At 39.9% G+C, this 25,011-nt stretch overlaps 2 protein-coding genes and 2 long non-coding RNA genes across 4 annotated transcripts in view; 2 read left to right on the forward strand and 2 right to left on the reverse strand.

The window, feature by feature from the left end:
• Nucleotides 1-328: 328 nt before the first annotated feature.
• Nucleotides 329-5,253, forward strand: Cdk5 (Cyclin-dependent kinase 5). Its single transcript, XM_065482987.1, has 7 exons — nt 329-641; nt 815-903; nt 959-1,152; nt 1,209-1,296; nt 1,344-1,515; nt 4,383-4,594; nt 4,652-5,253. Exons 1-7 carry the CDS (start codon nt 605-607, stop codon nt 4,757-4,759), a joined length of 900 nt encoding a protein of 299 aa, XP_065339059.1. The 5' UTR covers nt 329-604; the 3' UTR covers nt 4,760-5,253.
• Nucleotides 5,254-5,834: 581 nt separating this feature from the next.
• pdm3 (pou domain motif 3) overlaps nt 5,835-25,011 on the reverse strand; it is a 73,827-nt gene continuing 54,650 nt past the window's right edge. Inside the window, exons 4-14 of the mRNA XM_065482982.1 lie at nt 11,537-11,714; nt 10,961-11,188; nt 10,771-10,905; nt 8,709-8,923; nt 8,547-8,652; nt 8,184-8,339; nt 7,928-8,129; nt 7,208-7,267; nt 6,630-6,713; nt 6,402-6,538; nt 5,835-6,257 (exon numbers count right to left, since the gene is read on the reverse strand). Of these exons, the coding sequence (XP_065339054.1) occupies nt 6,133-6,257; nt 6,402-6,538; nt 6,630-6,713; nt 7,208-7,267; nt 7,928-8,129; nt 8,184-8,339; nt 8,547-8,652; nt 8,709-8,923; nt 10,771-10,905; nt 10,961-11,188; nt 11,537-11,714 (1,626 nt within the window). The 3' untranslated portion in view covers nt 5,835-6,132. The remainder of the gene's footprint in view (nt 6,258-6,401; nt 6,539-6,629; nt 6,714-7,207; nt 7,268-7,927; nt 8,130-8,183; nt 8,340-8,546; nt 8,653-8,708; nt 8,924-10,770; nt 10,906-10,960; nt 11,189-11,536; nt 11,715-25,011) is intronic.
• Nucleotides 12,311-13,881, forward strand: LOC135940616 (uncharacterized). Its single transcript, XR_010574902.1, has 2 exons — nt 12,311-12,758; nt 13,448-13,881. It is a non-coding gene; the product is annotated as an uncharacterized LOC135940616 (long non-coding RNA).
• On the reverse strand, nt 14,230-15,873 carry LOC135940615 (uncharacterized). Its single transcript, XR_010574901.1, has 2 exons — nt 15,427-15,873; nt 14,230-14,737 (listed from the first exon to the last, which is right to left on the reverse strand). It is a non-coding gene; the product is annotated as an uncharacterized LOC135940615 (long non-coding RNA).

Raw genomic sequence — 25,011 nt, forward strand, 5'->3', positions numbered from 1 at the left:
AAATCATATATAACATATCAAGAGAAAGAGTACATCATAATTAACAATAATATGTGAAAAAGCATATTAAACACGAACGTGAAATATATCAATCAAACTAATTTATGCATTTTGCCCAAATAGCATTATTCATTTATTGCTGTTCTCAAATTTTGATATATGACTTTGGTAGCTTCCAGTGCCAATTATTGTTTGTTATACATACAAATTTTAAAGCGTTTACCCATTTAACTCATATTACGTTACTTTTTGGAATACTTTGGAAGCTGAAAGGTTTCCATTCCCGCGGTCCCAGCGCTTGAGTGAGTAGGCGTGGTCGGCGGGCACCTGGTCGATGACGTCACGAACATCAACATTAGCCAGACGCTTAGACCATCATTCAAAGTCAACAGAACCTGCGAGTTTTCTCTAGTTTGACCTTTCAAGTTTTCCAGTTTTTCCTGTGTTCAGTGACCATCAACAGATTTAATATTTTAAGGACATGAAATATTACCGCATATCCATAGTATTTTGAAAGTAGAACAGCTCTCTTTCGAACCGGCGCTGTTTTATGAAGCTGTGAAGTGAAGGTCGATCAAATCTATTGTTAATTTGAAGTTCAAACATGCAAAAGTACGAAAAGCTAGAAAAAATCGGCGAAGGTGAGTGGTTTAAGCTCTCAGAATCAAGGCATTCCTCGACTAAAATCGAACACTTTTATGGTTTTAAAAAATTAAACGTATCACCGCGAAATTTGCATCAATTTGGGTGCAATTCTAAATAAAGGGACCTTAGAAATGATTTTACTTTAATTAAAAATCATTAATTATTTTAGGAACCTACGGCACCGTTTTTAAAGCCAAAAATAGGGAGACACACGAAATCGTTGCACTAAAACGAGTTCGTCTAGACGATGATGATGAGGTAATGTATACACAGCAATTTTCAATTTCATTCTCAAGCTGACTCATTATTTTAGGGTGTTCCTTCTTCAGCACTCAGGGAAATTTGCCTCTTAAAAGAACTAAAGCACAAGAATATTGTCCGGCTGTACGATGTTCTTCACAGCGATAAAAAGTTGACGCTGGTGTTTGAGCATTGTGATCAGGACCTGAAAAAGTATTTTGACAGCTTAAACGGTGAAATAGACCCAGATGTGGTCAAGTCTTTTATGTAAGGCTTTTGTAAAGGATTAAATCGAAAACTCAAGATCATATCTCACTCATCAGGTATCAACTTCTCCGAGGACTAGCTTTCTGCCACAGCCACAACGTTCTTCACCGTGATCTCAAACCCCAAAATCTGCTTATAAATAAGGTAAAAATCTGTGCTTACTTCAATATCGCGCTAACTTGATCACATAGAATGGCGAGCTGAAACTGGCCGACTTTGGACTTGCTAGAGCGTTTGGTATTCCCGTTAAGTGCTACTCGGCCGAAGTTGTCACCCTTTGGTACCGTCCGCCAGACGTTCTATTTGGAGCAAAACTCTACACCACATCCATTGATATGTGGTCGGCAGGATGCATATTTGCTGGTAAGAATCACGCCAGTTACTTTAATTTCCCAAATCCTCCTCTCTTAACATGTTTTTTTGCTTTTAAAATGTTTGGATTAGAGAAATTTAGGCAAATAATGATAGGTTTATTGACCTGGATTCACAGAAGAATTGTATGCACCTACGAGGGCAAATAATGTAGATTGAAAACAAATACTTAAATTTGTGAGAAAAATCAGTCTCTAGATTCAGCCACAGTGCAAGCATTGAGCTTTAGCAGCACATTTTAGCTTGGTTGAGAGGTCAGCAGGTGTCCGAGCGTCGTTTGAAGGAGTAAAGAGAGTGGTGGGTGGTCATCTTGGGATCGTAACGGCAATGTCTAATCAGTGGTCAGTCTGAAGCGACAGCTAGAGTTGCTGGTCGAGGCTGTTCGGGTTCCAGGGTAGGCCGGGTGTTCAGTTCGACCAGAGCTAGCGGCCTGTAGACCGCCACGTCGGTGGTCACCAGTTGTAGGAGTAGGTTTCGGTTTAATGAAACACTAGTAACTCAACTACTTATTTTTTTCAAATTCAACAAGAGGTGAAATCTATTGTTTGAACTTCATTCGCAATTTGGAGTTTATTTTGATCATATTTATTGCTCTGCATTTTTTTGGAATGAAATAGGGTTTATCTTTGGAAGGATCTAAATCAAGTGACACCCCCCTTGGCAAGTGGTCTTCAGATTTTGATAAAATTCGGTGGAGATGTTGCCCTAGGGGACCTAAGTTGAACCCTAAAATATTAGGTGAAAATTCCAAAAATTGCCCATTTTACAGGGGTTCAAAATTTGAGATTTTTGAAAAAAGTGATGTTTTCGGCGATTTGTAACTTTGACTCTGTTTGTGGTAAACACAAAAATTTGGTATCCAAAATAATCTACGTTTAATGCCAAACAACTTCCCCACGACGACCAACTTCGTAGGTCAAAGGTCAAGGTCACTAAATTCGGGTCAAATTTTTCAAAAAAATCCCACATACCCTAGTACATAAAATTTTGAAAATTCAAAATAGCCAAAATGTGCCTCATATTCATGGTAACAACATATAAAAAATTGGCGAGACTAATTTTTTTCTTTTTCGAGATATTTTGAATTGAGTGTTAAAAACCGGTGTTTTCCGGGTCATCTGATCGCAAATAAAAACACGTTTTCCGCTTAATCTCAGCTTCTATGGGTCCGATTTAGAAAAACCGCACACCATTTGATACGTAATGACCTCCCCTAGGTAATGCAAGGGATCATAAGGGTGCCCATCCCCTTCGAACCCTTAACCACCCCCTGGAAATCCGAAAAATATTTTTTTTCAAATATTTACTCTTTAACTCGATTAATTAAGTAAAATACTAATCAAACATATTTCAAAATAATTAAAATATAAAATATTTTTATTTACTTTGTGGAAAAATAACTTTAAAAAAGTAAAATTGCTATTAATAAATAATTTAAGGTTATTTTAAATATATTTTTTTTGTTTTTGTTTATTCAAAATAGCTGATTTTTTTATTTTTTTTAAAGAATTTTAAAATATATTTTATATTTTAGAGTGTTTCATTATAAATATAAAGAAATGCAACCAATACCAATAATTTGTTAAACACACAATTTTCACCAAATGCTTATGGTTTAACAAATAGTAATGGTTGCATTTATTTATAATAATACAAGAACACTCTGGAATATAAAATATATTTTAAGATTATTTAAAAAAATAAAAAATCAGCTATTTTGAATAAACAAAAACCCAAAATAATTATATATTTAAAATAAACATGAATTATTCTATTATTAGCAATTTTACTTTTTTAAAGTTATTTTTCTACAAAGTAAATAAAAATATTTTATATTTTTATTATTTTGAAACATGTTTGATTAGTATTTTACTTAATTAATCGAGTTAGAGAGTAAATATTTGAAAAAAAATATTTTTCGGATTTCCAGGGGGTGGTTAAGGGTTCGAAGGGGATGGGCACCCTTATGATCCCTTGCATTACCTAGGGGAGGTCATTACGAATCAAATGGTGTGCGGTTTTTCTAAATCGGACCCATAGAAGCTGAGATTAAGCGGAAAACGTGTTTTTATTTGCGATCAGATGACCCGGAAAACACCGGTTTTTAACACTCAATTCAAAATATCTCGAAAAAGAAAAAAATAAGTCTCGCCAATTTTTTATATGTTGTTACCATGAATATGAGGCACATTTTGGCTATTTTGAATTTTCAAAATTTTATGTACTAGGGTATGTGGGATTTTTTTGAAAAATTTGACCCGAATTTAGTGACCTTGACCTTTGACGTACGAAGTTGGTCGTCGTGGGGAAGTTGTTTGGCATTAAACGTAGATTATTTTGGATACCAAATTTTTGTGTTTACCACAAACAGAGTCAAAGTTACAAATCGCCGAAAACATCACCTTTTTCAAAAATCTCAAATTTTGAACCCCTGTAAAATGGGCAATTTTTGGAATTTTCACCTAATATTTTAGGGTTCAACTTAGGTCCCCTAGGGCAACATCTCCACCGAATTTTATCAAAATCTGAAGACCACTTGCCAAGGGGGGTGTCACTTGATTTAGATCCTTCCCTTTAATTTTAGAATTTACTTCACATTATTACATCAAATAATTGGAGAGGTAACGTGTCTCTAAATTATAATATATTTAATTAAAGTTGGTAAGAGAAAGTCGGAATCAAATGTTCTGGAGCTTGAGATTCTGGAACTTACTTTGGGAAACGTATGGAAGCTTCTAGTATCAAGTAGTGGGTAGAATCACCACAAACGGTTGTACAATTATTAAAAATTGGAACTCATTTAATTTTTTACTTATATTAATGTCATATATATGCAACTAAAAAATGTATTTTTTCAGAGCTGGCCAATGCTGGTCGACCTCTGTTTCCTGGCTCGGACGTCGACGACCAGCTTAAACGAATTTTCAAGTTGCTTGGAACTCCAACCGAAAGCACATGGCCCGGTGTGACCCAGTTGCCGGACTTCAAAGCATTCCCAATCTACCACCCAAGCATGAGCTTCTCTCAAGTGGTGCCAAAACTGAGCTCCAAAGGGCGCGACCTTCTGCAGGTTTGTGCCAACTAAATACTGTTTAAACTATTTTTATTACTATTTAACTGCTAACAGCACTTGCTGGTCTGCAATCCGGCCCTGAGGATGTCGGCTGATGACGCGATGGCGCACCAGTATTTCAGTGATCTTAGCTCGGCCATAAAGAACGACCGCTGTCAATAGCATGAGAATGACGCTGGCCGCAAACGAACTCACTCGCTTGTTTAGCAACGGTGCCATTTTACACTTTTTAGAAACATCTAGTCTGGCGTCAGTCTAGTTTTCAAAGTTGAACGCAGCAGTTTTCCTTGCGACACTAGAGTGGCTACACTTGTGTGCAATCACAAAAGTTATGCTCCACGGTTAATTGTAACAATACTATGGTCTACTTTGTATCAGATGTGTTGGTAGAGTAGGCTGAGTGGTAAGTACTCCCGTATAAACTCATTAAATTATGAATTTCCTGTGTACTCCCTTTATTTTGAAGGGCTAAGTGTTTGTTGGGATTTTGATAATTACTGTTAAAATCTGTTAATCCAATCATATTGGGTAGATGAGATTTAATTTTATATATTTGAATTATACGAAAAAATATGTGATGTTTAATATTTAATTGATATGATGTAATCAAATCATGCGTACTTAAAGCGTATTATTAAATTATTCACTATAAGGAAGTCAAAAGGATTTTTTGTCCGTTCTACCTAGATTTGTCTTGGAGACATTTTATTTATAATTCACATTGAAGAGACATCATTAATATCAACTGCTGCACATGTACACTTTCAAATCACACATAAGACTAGTCTACAACTTAATTCCTCCATTTACATCAACCTCTTTCATTTTAAGAAATATAAATTATCTGGCATGCTCTCTTTTTTACTGCGATTTACAAAATTTTAGGAACTCTGGTTTCAGCCACTCTTTTAAGCAGTGGCCTACATAAAAAGTGGATCTGCGCTTTTTCGCCTTCCTGATAAACGATCCATTTCCAAATTGTGATAGTTAATAATGATTGCATTGTTAAAATTTACATTTCTACATACTCAGTGCAAAATTTCATGCAAAGGACGCAAGTGGAATTTTTCACATTTTCGTAATACCAAAAGCTTGATGATCAAACATTCAAAAATTTATAAACTGTGCTGAACTTTTGCCACTCGAGCCTAAAACATTACCTTTTAATATATTTCTACAATCTTTAAACACAACAAACGCGCATAGAGTATTTTGTGTGTTGTAAGAAAAATGCATGTTCTTAAATGCTCTTCAAATATGATTTATTTTTCTAGATTTGAGTGGTTTCTGTCTTTGAGACATGAATCTATAATTTATAATAATTACACCATCTTTTTAATATCAATAAGAGTCTATAGAAGTATGTTTAATATATTATTTGTTGCTGATTCTCCTTCACTGGTATTTCTTGATGCACATTGATTGTCTCTCTTCTAAACACACGCGATATTTTGCTCTGTACAACGTACTTCAAGCAGTTTTGTCACGATATTCTGCTTTCCTCGTTTGGTCCCTAGAACTGAATCGAGCGGAAATTAAACAACCCCCTTTGACATCATGCGCACTGTGTTCTTCAAGGCTTGTCTTTTGTTGCAGAACCAAATTCGAATCACTTCTCGCTCGTAGCCCAACTGTTGAGCCAAAGCTGTAATTTCTGCACCTGCAATTTTAATAAGTTTGATATATACTTATGATAAATAAAAAAATATTTTGTTTATTTTCAAAACTTTTGAGGTTTTATACTCAAATCATAGAATCAATATGTTCCAGTAATGTTAATTTCGCAATCGTTCCAAATATTTACCTGAAGGATGAGTGTTCCTCTCAAAGTGAACATTGAGTATTTCTAAAGCTTGAGGTGTGAATGAAGTCCTTCTTTTCCTCTTTTTCGATGGCTCCACTCCAATGAACTCTGTCAATTGGTTGTGACCACTTTTGTACCTGTAATTACTTTTAAAAATTAGTCTTATTCGCCCAAGTTTCTAAACTACTAATTATATTTTTAGGCTAAGAGTTAGATAAATGTGCCAACCTTTCCTCAGCCTCCTTCATCCACCTCTCCAGGACAGGCTTAATTTTCTGAGCACTCTTTGGGGTGATGTCAAGTTTTTCAAACCTGCCACAAACCATTTGCAAAATGATCAGCCTTGTGAATTTTCCTTGCTCATTGAAAGTAATTTGAAAGAGTTCATTGGAGAACAAAATTAGGCACACAACAAACAGTTCGCCATGCATATGAAACAATAATTGACCTGCATGAATTTGATTTATAACCATGCAAACATGCAAAAGCTCCTTTGTGAAATGCTGGGTGACACGTTCGATATTAAAACCAATGCCCTGGCTGAACTGTTCCTCTCAAAAGTGATTGAAAAACGTTGTGAGTTATAAAGTAACCATGACACTGGTGCTGCGTAATTATTTTGCTTTTTTAAGTAGTAGAGTGCTCGGAAGAAACTTAATAAAATCAAATTTTATTGGAAAGCTAAAGATGAAATTATTTACTGCACAGGCGGAGAAAGTGATTTGGCAGCGCGTCCGATCATTTCTCCGCCGTGCTTGCGCAAAGGAAATGCGAAAGAAATGCTGAAAAATAAAAACATCACCTACATAGCTTGTTGCTGGGACGCAATCTGAGCAGCAGTACAGTACATCTGAGTAGCCAGGGCACTGGGAAGAAAAGAACAACCAACAATTACTCTATTGATCATTAGAAAATTTATTTTGAAAGGGCAACTTTATTTTTGTACTGCGAGAGAATGGGGTGACCGAAAATTAAAGTTAACGTATTGCTTTGTTCCCAGCTACTTTTAGTACAGAAAAATTGAGAGAATATTGCGATTTTGAACAGGCACAGATGGTTGTATACTTACTTCAAGGCAAAATTTAACTTCTTGCGGTCAAAAACAATAAAGTTGCCCTTTGCTTTGTACTGACTGTGTTTACAAAAGAGATTAAAAATGGAAACGAAAAATGTTGATAACAGTAAAATAAAACACACATGAACAACACACTGATGAAACTTTGTGACCAACACTTCAAACTTGTCACATTATGCTATTTCAGTGAAGTCAGTTAAAATTATAAAACACAGATTACTCAAAACAGAAATGCTCCAACACAGCTCCGGTAAAAATCAAGGTGAGTACATTTTTTACCGGAGCTGCCAGTATTATGTTAGATTGCAAACACAAAAACCATCATTTGTTAAAACAAACAAGATGTCTCGAATCCAAATAAATCACAGCTCATTGAATAAAACTCAGGAAAGAAAAGACATTTTTAACAAATGCAGTCTGTAGACACAGAGCACTTGTACAGAACGCGTACCTGCAGATGGCGCTCTGACTGTAGGCAGGTCCTTCGGTGACGCTCAGGGCCTGTCCAACCTGCGTCTGCGTCAGACCCAGCGACAGCCTTCTCAGTTTGAATGCTTTGGCGAACTCCTTGATTTCGTCCAGGTTAATACCGTCCACGACGTTCCCTGTTGCCTGGTTTATGGTCGGCTGACCTGGAATGTCATCAAAGTGACCTTTTAGTGATATTAGGAAATCTGCTCAGTGTGGAGTGGCTGCTGTGTACTTACTCATATCATTTAGTGGGTCGAGGGCCGATGGGCTGAGGGCGCCGGGACTGAGGCTGCCGTTTTGGTGCGACGAGGTATGCTGGTTTTGAGGTGGGGGCTGCGGCTGCTGAGCGGAGAGGGGGCTTGATTTGTGGTGTGACGATGGCACAGAATGAGCTGAAATTTCAATCCTGGTTAATTCAAGCTCTCCTTTTTATACATACAGTTAGTTTGTGTTTTGTTCTTCTAACTATAATAGCGCCTTTCTAGTTTAAAGGTTATGCAATACGTTGCGTTCCCAAGTCCTGCAGGTTGCATATTTTAAAAATATTTTCACGGTAATTTTAAACCGTGGTATTGTATTATTGTAATTTAATTTCTCACCTCTACTTTGTGTGGGCGTCACTGTGAGGCCAGTAGCGTTGGCCAGGCGGCTGATTGTGTTCATCGAAGTTCCATTAAGGGCGCCATTAGGGTGCTTTTCCGGTATCTGCAACGATTTTATTTTTATTATTTAGCAACATGGTGTACTAATTTATCTTCTACCGAGTATGGGTGCGATCTGTGGTTGGGCGGTGACGCCGACCCTCTGCTCATGGACTGACTGGAGATGGAGGTGTTGTTGTTGGAGGGCACGTTACTGGTGGCCACCAGGGGTTGCGGCATCAGCTGCGGGGGCAGACCCAATCCTGGGGCTGCTGTACTCAAAAGGTGCTGCGAATTCAGGGCTAAACTGCTAAGGGGTGGACTGGAGGTTCCTCCTGAAATTAGTTTAGTGGTCCCGAATTATTAAAAAAAATATTAGTACATAGTTGGTGAGGTGTAAATTTATTGCATGTCACGCGTGATGTACTCAGATTATTTTCAATTACTTTTCCGCACACGCTCAGTTTTGCTTGACAAGCCTTCACCGATATTTATCTAAAAATCCGCCAAGTTTAAAACACTGCGCTAAGCAAAGACGATCAAAATTGCATGATTGAAAATGAGCAAAGTTTTTTCATTAGCAGTGCGCGCGGAGTGCTGCGGATTAACGAAACCATCAGAAACAAAAAGAACAGTGCATTTCACATGTTTAGTATTACGTGAGGCTGGAAAACTCATTAAACACGTGTATGACGTCGGGAAAAGTGCTGTTTAGAGTTAGTTATGATGGGCAAAAAAGATCAGCGCGGCTGGCGTGGCAACGCCATATTATCACGTAATCATCTTTGTATGCAATTATACATCAACTCGGTACACACACACGGCACACTCATCGCACGTATTTTTGATTTGCATGCGAGATAGCACGGCCGTAATTCTAGCCGTGTTCTTAATCACCATAAAATTTATAAAGCAGCAGCCCGGTCGGCGTATTTCCATTATATAGGATGTGATCACGATCATTATTCACTCGCATTGTTTTCAGCCCTTCTTAGAAATTATTTGCATGGCTGCCGACCGTCTCGTGATTAATAATACTATCCATGTAAATTTGACAGAACGCAACACACCTCATTATGCAGCAAAACGAGGCGTTCATTTAACTCAAGCAGACACAAATGAAATCAAGGCACGCACGACAAATAATGTGATCTCTATCTTGATTTGACATTTAACTGTCACCTGCTAATGTATCTTCGAGTTAAATTAGCCAGTAAAATGCTCTGGGAAACGCCATAAAATTAATAGCAATGGTACATGGAGTTAAGCAACTTATTGTGATAGAAAATTAAATGATATTTTTCAAAGTGAGAGTGTCTATTTTCTGTATTTGTTCTTGTACGCGTGCTGAACAAACTCAGATTATTGTTATGGTCTCTCTGCTAAATTATTAGAATTGCGCAAAAAATTTGACCCAACCATATAATGAAATTAATTGCCCGTTTCCAAACAGTGGCTAATTTCCAACACGATATATATACTGCTAATATGAGAATGCAAATAGCGGCCAGCGACTGCGTTGTGTGTATTTAGCAGTTCTGTTGTTATTTTTGTTACTGCGAGACCATAGTGAGTTAGAGAGAATGTACATATTATTATACATGCATATTTGATCCAGCTCGGTGAGTTGCGTGATGTGTTATTGCTATTATAAAATGAGTTCAACTGCATATATCGTGTGTGTGCAATTTCGTATTGTAATCGTGGCAAAAATTAGCTCTCTGCTATCGTGAAATTATGTTTATTACGTCGGCGCCGCAATTCGTGCAGGATAATCATCCTCTCTCTATTTCTCGCTCAAATGTTTAATGCGCACATTATTAATACGTGGAGGGACAATAAAAATGGCTGCTGATGTTGGCTGTAATGAGTGTTTAGCTATAGTTTCACACACCACACAACAACAGACAGCTAGCTGGAACTCGGCACAGTCTGGCTCGACCCACGATCGCAGAACTTTTAATTGCGCTACGTCAAACACCCCTTCCTTTCAACAGCTTGGCTGGAATTCCTGCATTCAGGTATTCGCAATCGCAGGTAATGCCAGGAAATAATACAAACAGTTAGCTTATTAGTGTTTGTTTTCAAAAGCGGAAAATGCATATTGGCAGAAGTTATGCCTGTTTTTTCTATTGAAAAATAAAATCGAATTGGTCGTAATTTTATATTTTTCAATACTCACCACCTGCGCCTGTGGCCAGCTGTAAGGGTTGAGTCAAGCTCTGCAGGGGTGATTGGCTACTCACTAACGAAGGGATTAACGGACTGCCAGGTGACTGGCTGACAGGGATGGCTAAAATCGTTTGCGTCGCCAAGCCTGTGAATTGAGACAATTAAGTGATTTTGCCCTTTAGGTCGGACGTAAGACCAACCTTGAGAGGTAGGGATGAGTAATTGCGCGCCCTGAATGCCTTGGACCAGCTGCCCTGAGGCCAAAATCAGTTGGGGCATGGTGGTGGGTTGCTGTTGTTGCTGCGTTTGAGAATTGCTTTGGTGTTGCGACGAACTCATCGTCAGATTCAGAGGCGCGTTGGCCAGGGATGATTGCAGACCGGCCAGGTTTTGGAAATTCGCCAGACTTGCCACTGTTGAGATGAAAACTATTAGAGAAGGTTAAGAACATTGCTTTATTCACAAATCCAAATAACTATCATCTGAATTTACACAAATATATTTTCCCAAGAGTACGAATTGCTTGAAGAATTAATGTTACGATTAATTTTGCTTAAATTAGTTGTTTCCATAGGGAAACATTTGAATTTTATTTTAAATTTAACATGTTTCATGGCTAGCAATAAATACTAAGATTAACACTCCAATCTTTTCTCCAATGATTCTGTAAATATAAATCACAGCTTAAATTTTGATGCTTGCGGTTGTTAAAATTGTAAATGATTGCTTAGAATTTTTCCATTCGATTTCCCCTACGCAAATCTAAAAATTCCTACCTGTACCATTAAGATGAGCTTGAGCAGCGACGGCTGCAGCCAGTTTGGCCGCGTCCAGGTCACCGTTGAGTCCAGGAAAGGTGGGAATTTGCGGGGTGAGCGGTGGACTGCATGGGGGCTCGGCGGGCATCGGGTGCCTCGGGGACGAGGCTGCACTGCCGCTCTCCGCATCTTGGGCCTGCGAACACGAGGAAGTGACTATGAGACCAGGCTGCAGCATTGGCGACCGACCGACACCGACGACGACTGACTCAGCCAGCGCACTCACAAAGCCGAGTTGCACGCATTTTAATTACACCTGCCCGCGGCACAATTTCGATTTAATGAGCCCGCATAAGGAGTGGCTTTTCACGTGCGCAATAATGGCCTGTTCAATGAGTAATTCATCATCCGCATCCGCACCACTCAGCAAATGAAATTATTCTCGTATATATGTGCGCGTTATCACCTGGCCCTCAGCAGACGGCGCTAATTGATGTGCGATACAAAGGCGCCGTAACGGTTGTAGAAGAAGTGTAGGGTGAATAGGTAAATCATTTAATTTCAAATGACAATATCGATTCAAAAAATGAACCCTTTTTTGTTTATGACTACCAGTCGTGAAAATGATTACTGATCATTACTTTTTGCCGTTATTGCGATAAAAAAAGTTTTGCTCTTTCAAGTGAATCGAACTATCAATAAAATTCAATTGAACTAATGAGATTGAGCATATCAAAATTGAATTGCCATCTGATTCCCAATTTCTCGATACAATAAATTAAGTAATATTTTGCAGGGCCGAACGGAGTCGTACTTCGCGCGCCCGAAAAAACAAGTTCGCGAGCGCCACCTCGTGGCGCTGAGCGAAAGCTGTTAAGGGCCCTTAGTGCCTATCCTTTAGTTAGGCGAGGTATAGGTTTGAGTGCAACGATTGGCTTCTGGGCTGAAACTTCGACGTAATTGGCCAAGGGGACTGGGATGATCGACTTCGCATCCGTCGACAAGCATTTTTATAGCCATTCAGCCGTGGATACGGCCGAAACTAAGCGTAAACGTGAAGAGGGGCGTGTGCATCAGTGAGCCTGCAGATGTTTGTTTACATCGTTCATTCGCCCCGATTTCGGCTCGGCAAGACCGTTAACGAGTCGATTTCGGCGCCGAAAACGTCGGCAATTAAGTGCCGACGTTTTACCGACAGGGTACGGCGTTTGGTGTCGGCGTTATCTCCTGCAAGTCCGTGGTAAATATGGTGAATATGCAGTAGTAAACGTTATTTGTGCACTCTCAGCCACAAACGTGTGTCCCTGCTCGTCTATATTTTAATTTATAACTGCTCTTTCAAGCTCTGCCATTCGATCTTTCTTATGGCAGTGTGATTATAATTTGGCTCGCTTTGAATTTGTTTTCTGACAGTCTGAAAAATCGTTGATTATAATTGTGTACATCATGCGAGAGTGCACCTCGATTGAGGCTCATGCGAAATGATATAGTAATATAATCCTCCTTATTATAAAGATATTATTATGATTATTATATTATTAGCATTTTCGTGAAACTCTGACATGCAACACTGACCGGCGAGGCACCATGAGACCAGGTGCCGGGGTCAACAAGTAAAAAACCACCATGTTACGTATGAATGAACCTTTTTGTCAATTCGTGCGCTGAGGGCACGTAAACTACTTTAAACTTAAACATTGCTTGCTTGTCGTTTAAGGAAAATGAAGGGCCAATATTCATACACGGTGGTTGTTTACTTGTCGGCCCCGGCGCCTGGTCATGACGCCTCGCAGGTTAGTGGCAGGCCAGAATGTCACGACAAAATTATTCAATAAATTTCCCTTTGAAAAATTCATGTGTGATAGCTGTTGTTTAAACAAAACGAATTAGTAAAAGACCGGCCAATTAAAGCTGTTGTACATATTTTAGGTCGCTGATTTCTTTCGCCGGGATGAAGCTTCATCGGGAATTTACGTTTACGGAGGACATCAACTACGGACAGGGGCAGCAGGACAAAACTGATCAAGCTGGAGGACAGAGGAGTGCCGTCCAAGCTGCAGCCTCAGGTGCAGCAGCTGATGAAGAAGACTCAGGCCATGAAGAAGGAGACTCTCCTCGAGTTTGAGCTCGTCCTGGAAAGAATGTCGCTCGGCAAGCTGACCCAGAAGCAGGCTGCAAGCGGCCAACTAGGAGCTGTCCAAACTGCAGGAATCTGCGCACTGTTCTTGTTTTTGTGTTTTTTAAGAATCCTTTTAATTGCCTAGTTTTTTCCGTCATTTTCACAAAAACAAGAACAGAATCAGCAACTCAATGAAAACTGCTTGCTTTTTTACAGAGAGAACCAATAAAAAATTAAAATATTTCATGTTTGCATTCCTAATATTGCGAATTTTCAAAAAGTGAATTATTGTCTTACTTTAATTAATTCCACATTAGTTAAATTCAAGGTTGGGTACTAAAAAATTTGTGTCAAATTAATATTTGAAAATTCCTTTTAAAAATTAAGTACTACTACTACATCAAGTTATATTTTAAAAAAGCATCTGTTTGGAACAATAGAAAATATTGAATATTAAGTATTCAAACAAACTAACAAAATTATTTGACTGTTATATTCTTCATTTTTTCCATAGACCAAAAAATTCCTGCCTAGCTTTTTTCCGTCATTTTCAAAGATCAAAACAAAGGGAAACTCAATAGAATACAACTAATTAAATTTCTCAGACCAACACTATAATATTTATAAAAATTACAATCTTATAATAAGGCATGGCTGTCAAATTTATATCGCACTATTATCAAGAGGGCACGACCACGAATCGCACAGAGCTCCTTAGTTGAGACTTGGAAGTCCAACGCTGTGGGGGATCACGGTGCAAAATGTGTTGCTGCTGGTGATCATGTCGGTTTGGCTATTTGCTTGTCTCCGTGCGCGGATTCCTGCAGTTTGGACAGCTCCTAGTTGGCCGCTTGCAGCCTGCTTCTGGGTCAGCTTGCCGAGCGACATTCTTTCCAGGACGAGCTCAAACTCGAGGAGAGTCTCCTTCTTCATGGCCTGAGTCTTCTTCATCAGCTGCTGCACCTGAGGCTGCAGCTTGGACGGCACTCCTCTGTCCTCCAGCTTGATCAGTTTTGTCCTGCTGCCCCTGTCCGTAGTTGATGTCCTCCGTAAACGTAAATTCCCGATGAAGCTTCATCCCGGCGAAAGAAATCAGCGACCTAAAATATGTACAACAGCTTTAATTGGCCGGTCTTTTACTAATTCGTTTTGTTTAAACAACAGCTATCACACATGAATTTTTCAAAGGGAAATTTATTGAATAATTTTGTCGTGACATTCTGGCCTGCCACTAACCTGCGAGGCGTCATGACCAGGCGCCGGGGCCGACAAGTAAACAACCACCGTGTATGAATATTGGCCCTTCATTTTCCTTAAACGACAAGCAAGCAATGTTTAAGTTTAAAGTAGTTTACGTGCCCTCAGCGCACGAATTGACAAAAAGGTTCATTCATACGTAACATGGTGGTTTTTTACTTGTTGACCCCGGCACCTGGTCTCATGGTGCCTCGCCGGTCAGTGTTGCATGTCAGAGTTTCACGAAAATGCTAATAATATAATAATCATAATAATATCTTTATAATAAGGAGGATTATATTACTATATCATTTCGCATGAGCCTCAATCGAGGTGCACTCTCGCATGATGTACACAATTATAATCAACGATTTTTCAGACTGTCAGAAAACAAATTCAAAGCGAGCCAAATTATAATCACACTGCCATAAGAAAGATCGAATGGCAGAGCTTGAAAGAGCAGTTATAAATTAAAATATAGACGAGCAGGGACACACGTTTGTGGCTGAGAGTGCACAAATAACGTTTACTACTGCATATTCACCATATTTACCACGGACTTGCAGGAGATAACGCCGACACCAAACGCCGTACCCTGTCGGTAAAACGTCGGCACTTAATTGCCGACGTTTTCGGCGCCGAAATCGACTCGTTAACGGTCTTGCCGAGCCGAAATCGGGGCGAATGAACGATGTAAACAAACATCTGCAGGCTCACTGATGCACACGCCCCTCTTCACGTTTACGCTTAGTTTCGGCCGTATCCACGGCTGAATGGCTATAAAAATGCTTGTCGACGGATGCGAAGTCGATCATCCCAGTCCCCTTGGCCAATTACGTCGAAGTTTCAGCCCAGAAGCCAATCGTTGCACTCAAACCTATACCTCGCCTAACTAAAGGATAGGCACTAAGGGCCCTTAACAGCTTTCGCTCAGCGCCACGAGGTGGCGCTCGCGAACTTGTTTTTTCGGGCGCGCGAAGTACGACTCCGTTCGGCCCTGATATTTTGAGTAATATTTCTTAAAAATGAAATTTTCTATGAACGTTACAAAATCCTGTCTTAAAATTTGATGTAAGAGTTGGCGATTTTCACTATTTGGTTCATAATAATTATAATTTATCATTGAAAATTTATGTGTTGTTAGCAATTTTTGATTTTGGCATAGCGTCGAATTAAAAAAAAACCCTTTTTAGCAGCAACAAAATAAAAACTAAAATTTACGATTTACAATGCATTAATATGATTTAAAGTGAGCCTTATTTAACTTTGAATTTTACTTGTAATGTCAGCGATAGATTAAGACTGCTAGCATTACGTTGGTACCAAACTCCATTTGCGTGGACGGGGATAAAAATAAAGGAAAAATTGGATATTAGCGGTAATTGCGATAACGAAAATTGGACCGCGCGACATTTCCCCGCGCAATTCCATTTGACAAAACCCCGAATGGATTAATTTTTGTAAAATAATGCGTACTCCGAACACTCTCGCAGGCTCACGTGTGTGTATTATATTAGCGCGAAAGGATTTAAAAAAGGCATTCGCCCGTGAATATATGTGTACGGAATTAAAATATACGAAACGCGAAATGTTTAATCTCATGATTGTGCTTGCAGCCAGCCGGCGGTGTGGCTGCCCGGATTTTGATGCGAAATATAAAATGAACATTACAGTCAGCACAGCGTGCGTATATTAATACATGTCAGTCCATCTACGAATTAAGCTATGCACATTTAAAAAAAATCCCCCGCCGCTTCTGCTGAGAGTGCGTCCGCTCGGCCTAACTCATTTTTATCCGAATGTAATAAAAAATTAGAGGCGCAGAGAAAACACGACCGTTTTTTACGCAAATGTGATTTTTTCGCCATTTCCCTCCCTCGCGCTCGGCCAGAGAGCTTGCCTGGCAAAAATCATATTTATGGTACGTGCGTCCCTGTATTTTTATTATTATGATTCAAAAGTTAATTTTTCGCTTACATTTGTGCTCGCACGGCCAGAATATTTCGCAGCCAAATGCTCAGCCCGCGTACCCGCTAATAATAAAAAATGTGCGTTTTTAATGCTTCGCTTCACATTTTCATGAGTACACGGAAAATCGTGAAAGGCCGCTGATTTTGATTGTGCTTGAAAGCGAGTTTTGAAGGCAGGGGGCAGTTAAGCAAAATTTTTGCTCCGCTAGCACCATTGTCGTTCCTGGTTTCAAAGTTAGACTATTATTATTTGCAATATATATATCAGCTGTAAATTGATGCTTTTTCTAAATTTGAACAGTTTCAGGTTTTGCCTTATTCACTTATTTATTTTGTATACCACAATTTTAATATTGTCGTCTTTTTTTATTGTAAGAATGAACAAGTACAAAAATTTCATCCCTAAATTTTCTCTTTCTTTGTCGGTTTCATTTCAGCTAAATTAATTAACATTATAATATAATTTATTGGCGTCGAGCGTGCGTCAGTCGTGATTTATCATGATTAGTGGAATCTAATTTAAAAGAGAGGTTGGAAGGTAATGCGCACACAAACTCAGAGTGCGAGAGAAAGACCAGTTAATTTTGATTCCGGAGGTCGAGGCAAGGAGAGAGTAATTTGTAAGATTGACTCGAGGAGAGCCACGAGTGGAAATCGGCGGCGGAAGTCGGTTGCTCTCGCATGATGCTGGCCGAGCGATTTATTCTCATTACAATTGGCATCTTTTTAAGGGCGAGCGAGGCTTTTACGCCCTTATTACCGGTGACGTGCCCAGACTTCGCTGGCGATTCCCATTATTTTTTCATTCCCTTGGCAGCGGCGGCGGCCAGAAGCGAAAGTAATTAAACAAAAATGCACTCCTCCACTCTTCTTTCGCAGCCGCCACACCGTCAGCTATTTTTCCATTCAGCACGCTCCAATAAATTATTATTCCTGCGGCCAATCAGGATTTATTCGCCAGAAACTTTTTATTTGCCCGCGTTCGCCCCTTTTTTCCACTGACGAAGAGAAACACGCGGTTTTTCATTAACGCTGCACTTTTGCCAGCGACGATTTTTTTCGTTTTGCAATCAGAATGATGCTGATAAGATTGGAATTCGATTTAAACTGTGCTGACCAGTTATTAATTACAAGTGCATGTTCATATTCTTGTTTGACACAGCTTTCATGTTTTATCAAACAAACTGCAAAAATTATCGATAAAATGAATTTGTATTCATTTTTATCAAAGATTATTGTTTAATTTTGTGGAAAAAATTGAGCATCAAGTTGAAATATTTCGCATACTAGCATAATATCAAATGATGTCATTTATTTTTTTCAGGACAGTGTTAGTTTGTTTTATTTAGTGATGTGTGCCTTTAAAGGATTTTGATTATAAGGCTAAGCTTGCGATACTCAGCTATAAATATAAGATATTTATTAAATAATGGGGTTTACATTAAACGAAAAGATGCTTGATCTTGCACAAAGAAATTCTGGAAAGTTTTGTACTTTGACTATATTGACCAACGACCAGCACTCCTTGCAATATTCCAATCATGGCCTCCCAACACGTTGCAAAATTCAAATTCAAGCGTTTGACTAATGACATTCAGAGGGTTGACGAGGAGGGTGCTGTCATTCGATTTCTCTGCTCAGTCAGCGTGGCTGGCGCCCCCAAATATCAATAATTAATCGGGCGGCTCCACTCAATCTGAATGGCCGCTTTCTGGTCGAGGAGCTCGCAGGCCAGTGCCATGTGGCGCGTGCTAATTTCGCATATTACACACACACAGAGCAAGCGGCTGGCTGGCAGAGGCTGTGTGTTTGTACGTACCAATATAAATTATCATAAGCGCGCGCTCCCCTAATGCCCAACTTAATGTTTGATTTATTGCACCGCCCGCCATTATACATCACCGACGACGTGTGTGTATGTATGTGTGTTTGCATTGAGCCGAAATTTCCAATTCTCCAGCCGACCGATGGTTATTAATTGTTATTGCGTGCGCTGAATGCGGAATCGTCGCCCGCCCGCCGCCGGTTTTGATCATTTATTTGCATCCGCATACCACGCGGTACGAGCCCGAATTAAAACGTCAAGTGCGGCCTCCCGCCGAATAATTTGCAATTTAATTAAAATTAGCAATTAGACCTTCCGATTTATTACGCTTTTTCTCCTCTTAATCGCTAAATTCATCACGCCGCAGCAGAGTGTAAACCATTCAAACGCCTGGTGTATTTTTCTCTTTTCCTCTCTCTTTCGCGCCTCCTTATTAAATTATTAATGCAAACCTGTGGAGAAAGGCGAGAATCTCGCGCGCCGAGGGTGGAAGTAATTTTTCAAACACTCTCCTCTCTTCTTCCCTTGAACTCTCGGCTGGCTTTTTTCAATCGTGCGAATTTTTATGTGTTTCTCTCTTTCGCCCTCCCTCTACTTCGGCCAGCGCACATACATTTTCTCTTGCTGGCTGTGGCACCCCTCTCGCTCGGCAAAAAAGCTCTTTTGACTCGCGGCGATGAAATAAAAGGGAAATTTACAACTCTTGTCATCACAGGAAGCAGGCACTCTGTAAAAACGGAGCTTTTTCCCTGTCACAGGAGAAAAGGATGAGGCTTTCTGTTAATTTTCTAATCTAAATATCGTGACAACGAAAATTTTATAATGGTGTAAAATAGTAGAGTCTCAAGATTTTCTGTAACTTTTACTGTTTTTTGGCTTTAACATTAAGTTGTTTCATCAAAAACACAATGAATGTTTAAGATTTTAAAGTATTATAGACAAATTCTGTATTCAATTTGAGACCAGAATTTAAATAAGATAACATATAATTTATAAAGCACAAAAAAATAGGAATCTTTTTATTCCTTCAATACCAGTTAATTATTTCCTAGCTCATCTGGTGTTGTCTCAAAAGATTTCCTTTTAACCCTGGTATTATGGATATTGTTACAGGAAAAAAACATCAAGGAAAATTTGAATTTTAAATTCATAGTTGATTCTTATATCAAACAGAACTTTAATTAATCCCGGGCGTTTTGGGAGTGCAAATTATTTGCTCGACTTGGGTTACAGTATATATTGCATGCTATTCATAAACAAATTTTCTGGTTATGAGGAGTACCCAATTCAACTATCTCACAGAGTAACACTCAACATTTCAGATCAGCTCTTTCAAAATCAAATTACGCACGCATAGGCGGAGCGAATTTCGAGAAGCAATTTGCGTGCAAGCAGCGCGTATGCTTGCGCAAATCCAAATTAAAACTGAGCAGAGCGAGTTGACCGGCCAACCTGCCGACCACCGCAGCCAGCTTCAATGTTTTCAGGCTTCTCCTGCTCCACTTGATTAACCGAAAGAGCGAATGCGCGCGATCAAATTGCAAGCACATTCATCAAAAGTTATTTTAATTTAGGCCGGATGAAACGACGGTGGCGGAGAGAGAGAGAGAGAGAGAGAGAGAGAGAGAGAGAGAGAGAGAGAGAGAGAGAGAGAGAGAGAGAGAGAGAATGTAAGCAAGCAGCACATAGCAACCGAGTACGAGAGAGCCGAGTGCCACATCCCTACTAACTTCCAAATTAACGCACAGTTATTCATTATTATCTAAGCTCGGGGTGTGATTAGCCGCTCACCTTATTTAAATGCAAATGAGCTTCATTTCACAATATTAATGTGTATCCACCCACCACGGCACCCTCTCTCGCTCGCTCGGCGTCACCGACGCTCTCTCTCTCTCTCTCTCTCTCTCTATCTCTCTGTGCTTCATTCGCAAGCTAAATTATATTTCATAAACGCACGCGCGCGAGGGCGAACGGCGGGCGGGCGGGCGACGTCCTCCCTGAAGGACCGAAAACCGCCTGCACATAATAATGATGCATTCCGTGGACACTCGGCACATTATTAACATTTTAATTTCGCACGCCGCCACTTGCTTCTCCACACTCGAGATGCGCAAATTTAATTAGAGCCCGGCTCTCTTCTTGGAAATAGTACATAACGCCCTAGTGTCGACTGGGGTCGACAGCGCTTCTGCTTGGCGGGTTTCACACTGGGGCTTCGTACCCGCTTCAAATCGTGACTGCCAAATCGCACGTGGACGCGCACAGATGAGCATCGCTTTGGCATTCTCGACATTGAATTTGCACGCACGGGTGAAAAAGGCACTAGTACATTGGTCGAATAAATTTTTGTGGAATACGAACTGTCAGTTTAAGGATTTGCGACAGAGCGCATCCTGTGCAGCATCCCTATCAGTGATTTAAATATTTTATAACAATTTCTTAAAGAGTGCTGTATTTGAAGAGAGAAAATGTGAAATGTGAAAGAGTTAAAAATATCAAAATCGCTTTGCCAACTATCTGAAATCGAAATAATATTCCATCTCATATTAACAAGAATTTATGTGTCTTTCTTAATCAGAAAATTCACTATACTCAAATTTTTTAAAAAAAGATTGAGCTTAACTATTTCTCAGACACAAAATACTGTAGATAGCAATAGAGTATACTTGGTTCTGTGTAATTTAAATGTATCTATTTTGATTGTGAATCAATTTTCCAAATATGTGTTCTCAAGTAAGAATTTAGTGTCGTCATCAAACTGCTAACAAATCAGATTAATCAAGGTCCTAAAACGGCGCATTCATTGCATTTTGATGTAATATGTGGATTCAGGAACACCATCCAGAATTTCATTTTCTTGATCGGCAATCTTATCTGATTGGTGATTGGTTGAGTCTCGAAACACGGCTCGCAATAATTTTCCAATGGCAGCAGTCGCAACAATAATAAAGCAAGCCGAATTTGCACAAACGCGCGCGCAGCAGCTCTGCTGCCGGATACTTTCTCATGAATATTCAAGTGTTCAGTACAATTCTCTGCTGCTTCATTCGCTCCTGCTCCTCCTTTATCATCATATTAAACAGTATGATAGAGTTCACCGGCTATTTGCATTATTGATTACGAACACCAATTGCGAACGATGAAATAAAATATAAAAAACGCGCACACCTCGTGCCACTCTAATTTGAATAATAAAAAAGATGACGACGACACCGTTTGCTGCTGGGCGCACCTCTTTGCATTCGACATCAATCAAAGCGGGCGAATAAATTAAAAACGAGAGGCGACTACTGCACGGGTGGAGGAGGAGGAGGATAAAAATACCGAATGTTGACTGCAATCTGAATAATAAATTTTTCATGTGTGCCACAGAGACAGAGCAGAGCAGAGCGAGCAAACGGAGGGAGAGAGATTTTCCCGCGGTCAGTGCAGGAGAATTGATAATTTATAATCAGAATGGCAATTCAAATTTATGTGGCCGTACAGAGCGCAGGAGAGTAGGAGCAGGGTATAATTTTTTATTATTCCACCGAGCACTTTTTCACCGAACGGGTCTCTCCTCTCGTAGTTGTTTCTGCGATGGATGTACGTGCATGCGGTGGTGTATTTTTTATATCGCTGTTGGTCAGATGAATATGGATGGATGGATGGATGGACGGGGTTACAAAAAAGAGAGCTAATTGAAAAATACCCCGGCGCAGCAGCCCGCCGTTGCCGCTCTGTGGACGTGTGCATTAGAAAAAGGATTGTAATAAGCCGTTCAACATGGACAGCATTAATAATAATACTCGAATTACTCTCCCTCGGTGCTTCCGCCGGCGTGCACAGGGTGGAAATGAATTCACAGCAGCAGCTAGCCGGCCTGCCAGCCCGCGATAAACATAATCAGCATTCCAGGTTAATCATCAAACTCGGGGAAAATGAATAATCTTCATCCTCCGGCTGCACACCCCTTTCCGCCCCTGGCGCATTCATCCACTTGCTACCAGCTCGCTAATTTCATCAAGCAGGCAGACCGTGTTTTATTTTTCGTGTACCACACCGAGTGAGTGAGTGTGTGCCATTGAGGAAAAAACTCATCGCTTTTTGAAAATGGCTTTCCGGCTAATAAATGTGGAGGCAGCTGATAGCTGGATTAAAAATGAAAATAACCGCGCGGTGGAAAGCTGCTCGCACCGACCGACCGACACGTCGATGGGTGCTACTTATATGTATGTATGTATAATGCCGCGCGCGCACGCGGATATTTTATTTTAATTTCCGAGCTGACCTGCTCGCGGGGGATTAGGTTTGCGGTATGATGAGATAAATTCGGGCTCACCCAACTCGCTGGAGTGAAATGTTTTGGTATTTCGAGAGGCCATGCGAGACATTTTTGTGAAGTGTTGGCAGCATTTTTTTTTTGCTGGCAAGCGAGGATTCACTTGTGGTTTTTAGCTCAAATTTCTCGTGATTAAAGATCTGTCAATCTGGCTTCTACTTCATTATTTTTCTGACAGTAATTTTGTGATGAATTTATCCAATGATTTGAGTGATAGTAATTTAACGTCCGAAATTAAGGATCTGTTTTTAGGTTTTTCAGCGTATCAAACGTACTTGGAGCCACTCATTTGTTCTATTCTCGCGTCTAAATGAACTTAAAAAACTGAGAAGCAATTTCAAATATTATTTTTTTATACTGTTTTGAAATCAATTTATAATTTTTTCAATATAAAAATATTGGACAAAAGAGTTGTTAATTATCGTCATCCAAAAATTTGGATCTTATCGTGATTTTTGGATCTCATCTGCACTCATTATTCGATGTTTATTCTCACTTATAAAATACAATATGAACAAATCAAGATTTTAATATTTTCAAGAACTTCCGAATTATCATGTTTACCAAGGATATTAATTATATTTTTTTATGAAATTTACATGGCTAAACATTTCTTTCCCATCAAAATCACAAATATATCTGTAACAATCAATACCCTTTTTCTCGTGGAAATTTAAATTTATCAAAGTATTTAACTGTAAAAGGTAGTCATGAATGCTGTATCGGACGTCTGTCTCGTCGAGTAAAATTTAAATCGTCACGACTAACTGCCAAACATGGAGAGCAAAAACTATATAATATCAACTGTCTGAATATAATTTGTTAACAATGAATCAGCTTGAAATCAGATCGAGGTAGATTTCAACCATTTAGGAGATATCTGGTTAAGCATTCATTCATTATTTTCCCGCAATCAAAATCCCGCCTGAAGTTTTTCAACACGGACAGCCTTTAATACCCACGCGCGCGGATAAAAGTTATGGAGAGTCAATAGGCAGGCTAAGTGGGAAAAGTGGTGGTGCGGCGGTCAGTCAATATTATTCACCTTGCAGGGTGGTACTCGGGGGCGAAAGAGCAGCTCAAATAGCACACTCACACAAACTGGCAGCGAAGGCCGCAGCCGGCGAGGCGCACTACGAATGTTTTCCTTGCTCTTGAAATTTCCTCGACTCGCTCTTGCAGTCTCTGTTTAGTGAAATAATACACAGTTTGTGTTCGGGATTAGCAAGGATACTTACATCCCTATTGCAAATAATAATCCCTCTTTCTCTCTGCGCGCAACCTCTCTTTGGCGAACCTCTCATTCATTTTGGCACTGCCGCTGCTGCTCAGTTGCAGAGGATGGGGTTGCCTGCTCGCGTATACTTTGTGTGCATCACGTGTATAGCATGCAGCCCCCTGCCCGCGCGTCGAGATGCGGCGCAGCACTGAGCAGAGCCTGCTCACCCCCTTGCTTAGCATAATGCTAGCGGTGCAATTTTTCATGTTGAGCAAAAAGTGACTCATTAAGCAGGCCTCGGTGCGGCTTTTGTGCACGCGCCCGCGATTAAAAATTGCGTTTGTCAATTCTGCCGACGCGAAGGGGCCGTCTCCGTCTCCCAAGCGCGCGAGAGCAAGATGAACTTTGACAAATTTCTTCGCATTAGCGTATGCGTGCTCCTCGGGCGCGTGGGGGAACGACGCGCAGTGGTATTTATTGCGCTCCTCTTTCTGCGAGTATTTCACAGATATTAAAGTGAAACAAAGCTAGGCGCCGAGATTAATCGGCGTCAGCAACATTAGTATTGAAATATGCAAAACCCCAGTTGCTTTCAAAAAATTTGCTAGCGTAGGCGTTTAAACGTTCAAATGAGGAAATGACTTGCACAAATTTTGTTCATCGTTTAATTTTAGTCAAAGAAATAAAAATCCTTCTTATTTGCAGTCATTTAAAGACATTTGAAAACATCCAACGTCTCTCTTTCCTCACGACAAATCGTGAAAGGCAATTACTCGGAGTAGCGGCAGCAGTGTGTGCTGAAG

This window comes from Cloeon dipterum, chromosome 3 (assembly GCF_949628265.1).
Source record: "Cloeon dipterum chromosome 3, ieCloDipt1.1, whole genome shotgun sequence".
In the NCBI taxonomy this organism is placed as follows: Eukaryota; Metazoa; Arthropoda; class Insecta; order Ephemeroptera; family Baetidae; genus Cloeon; species Cloeon dipterum.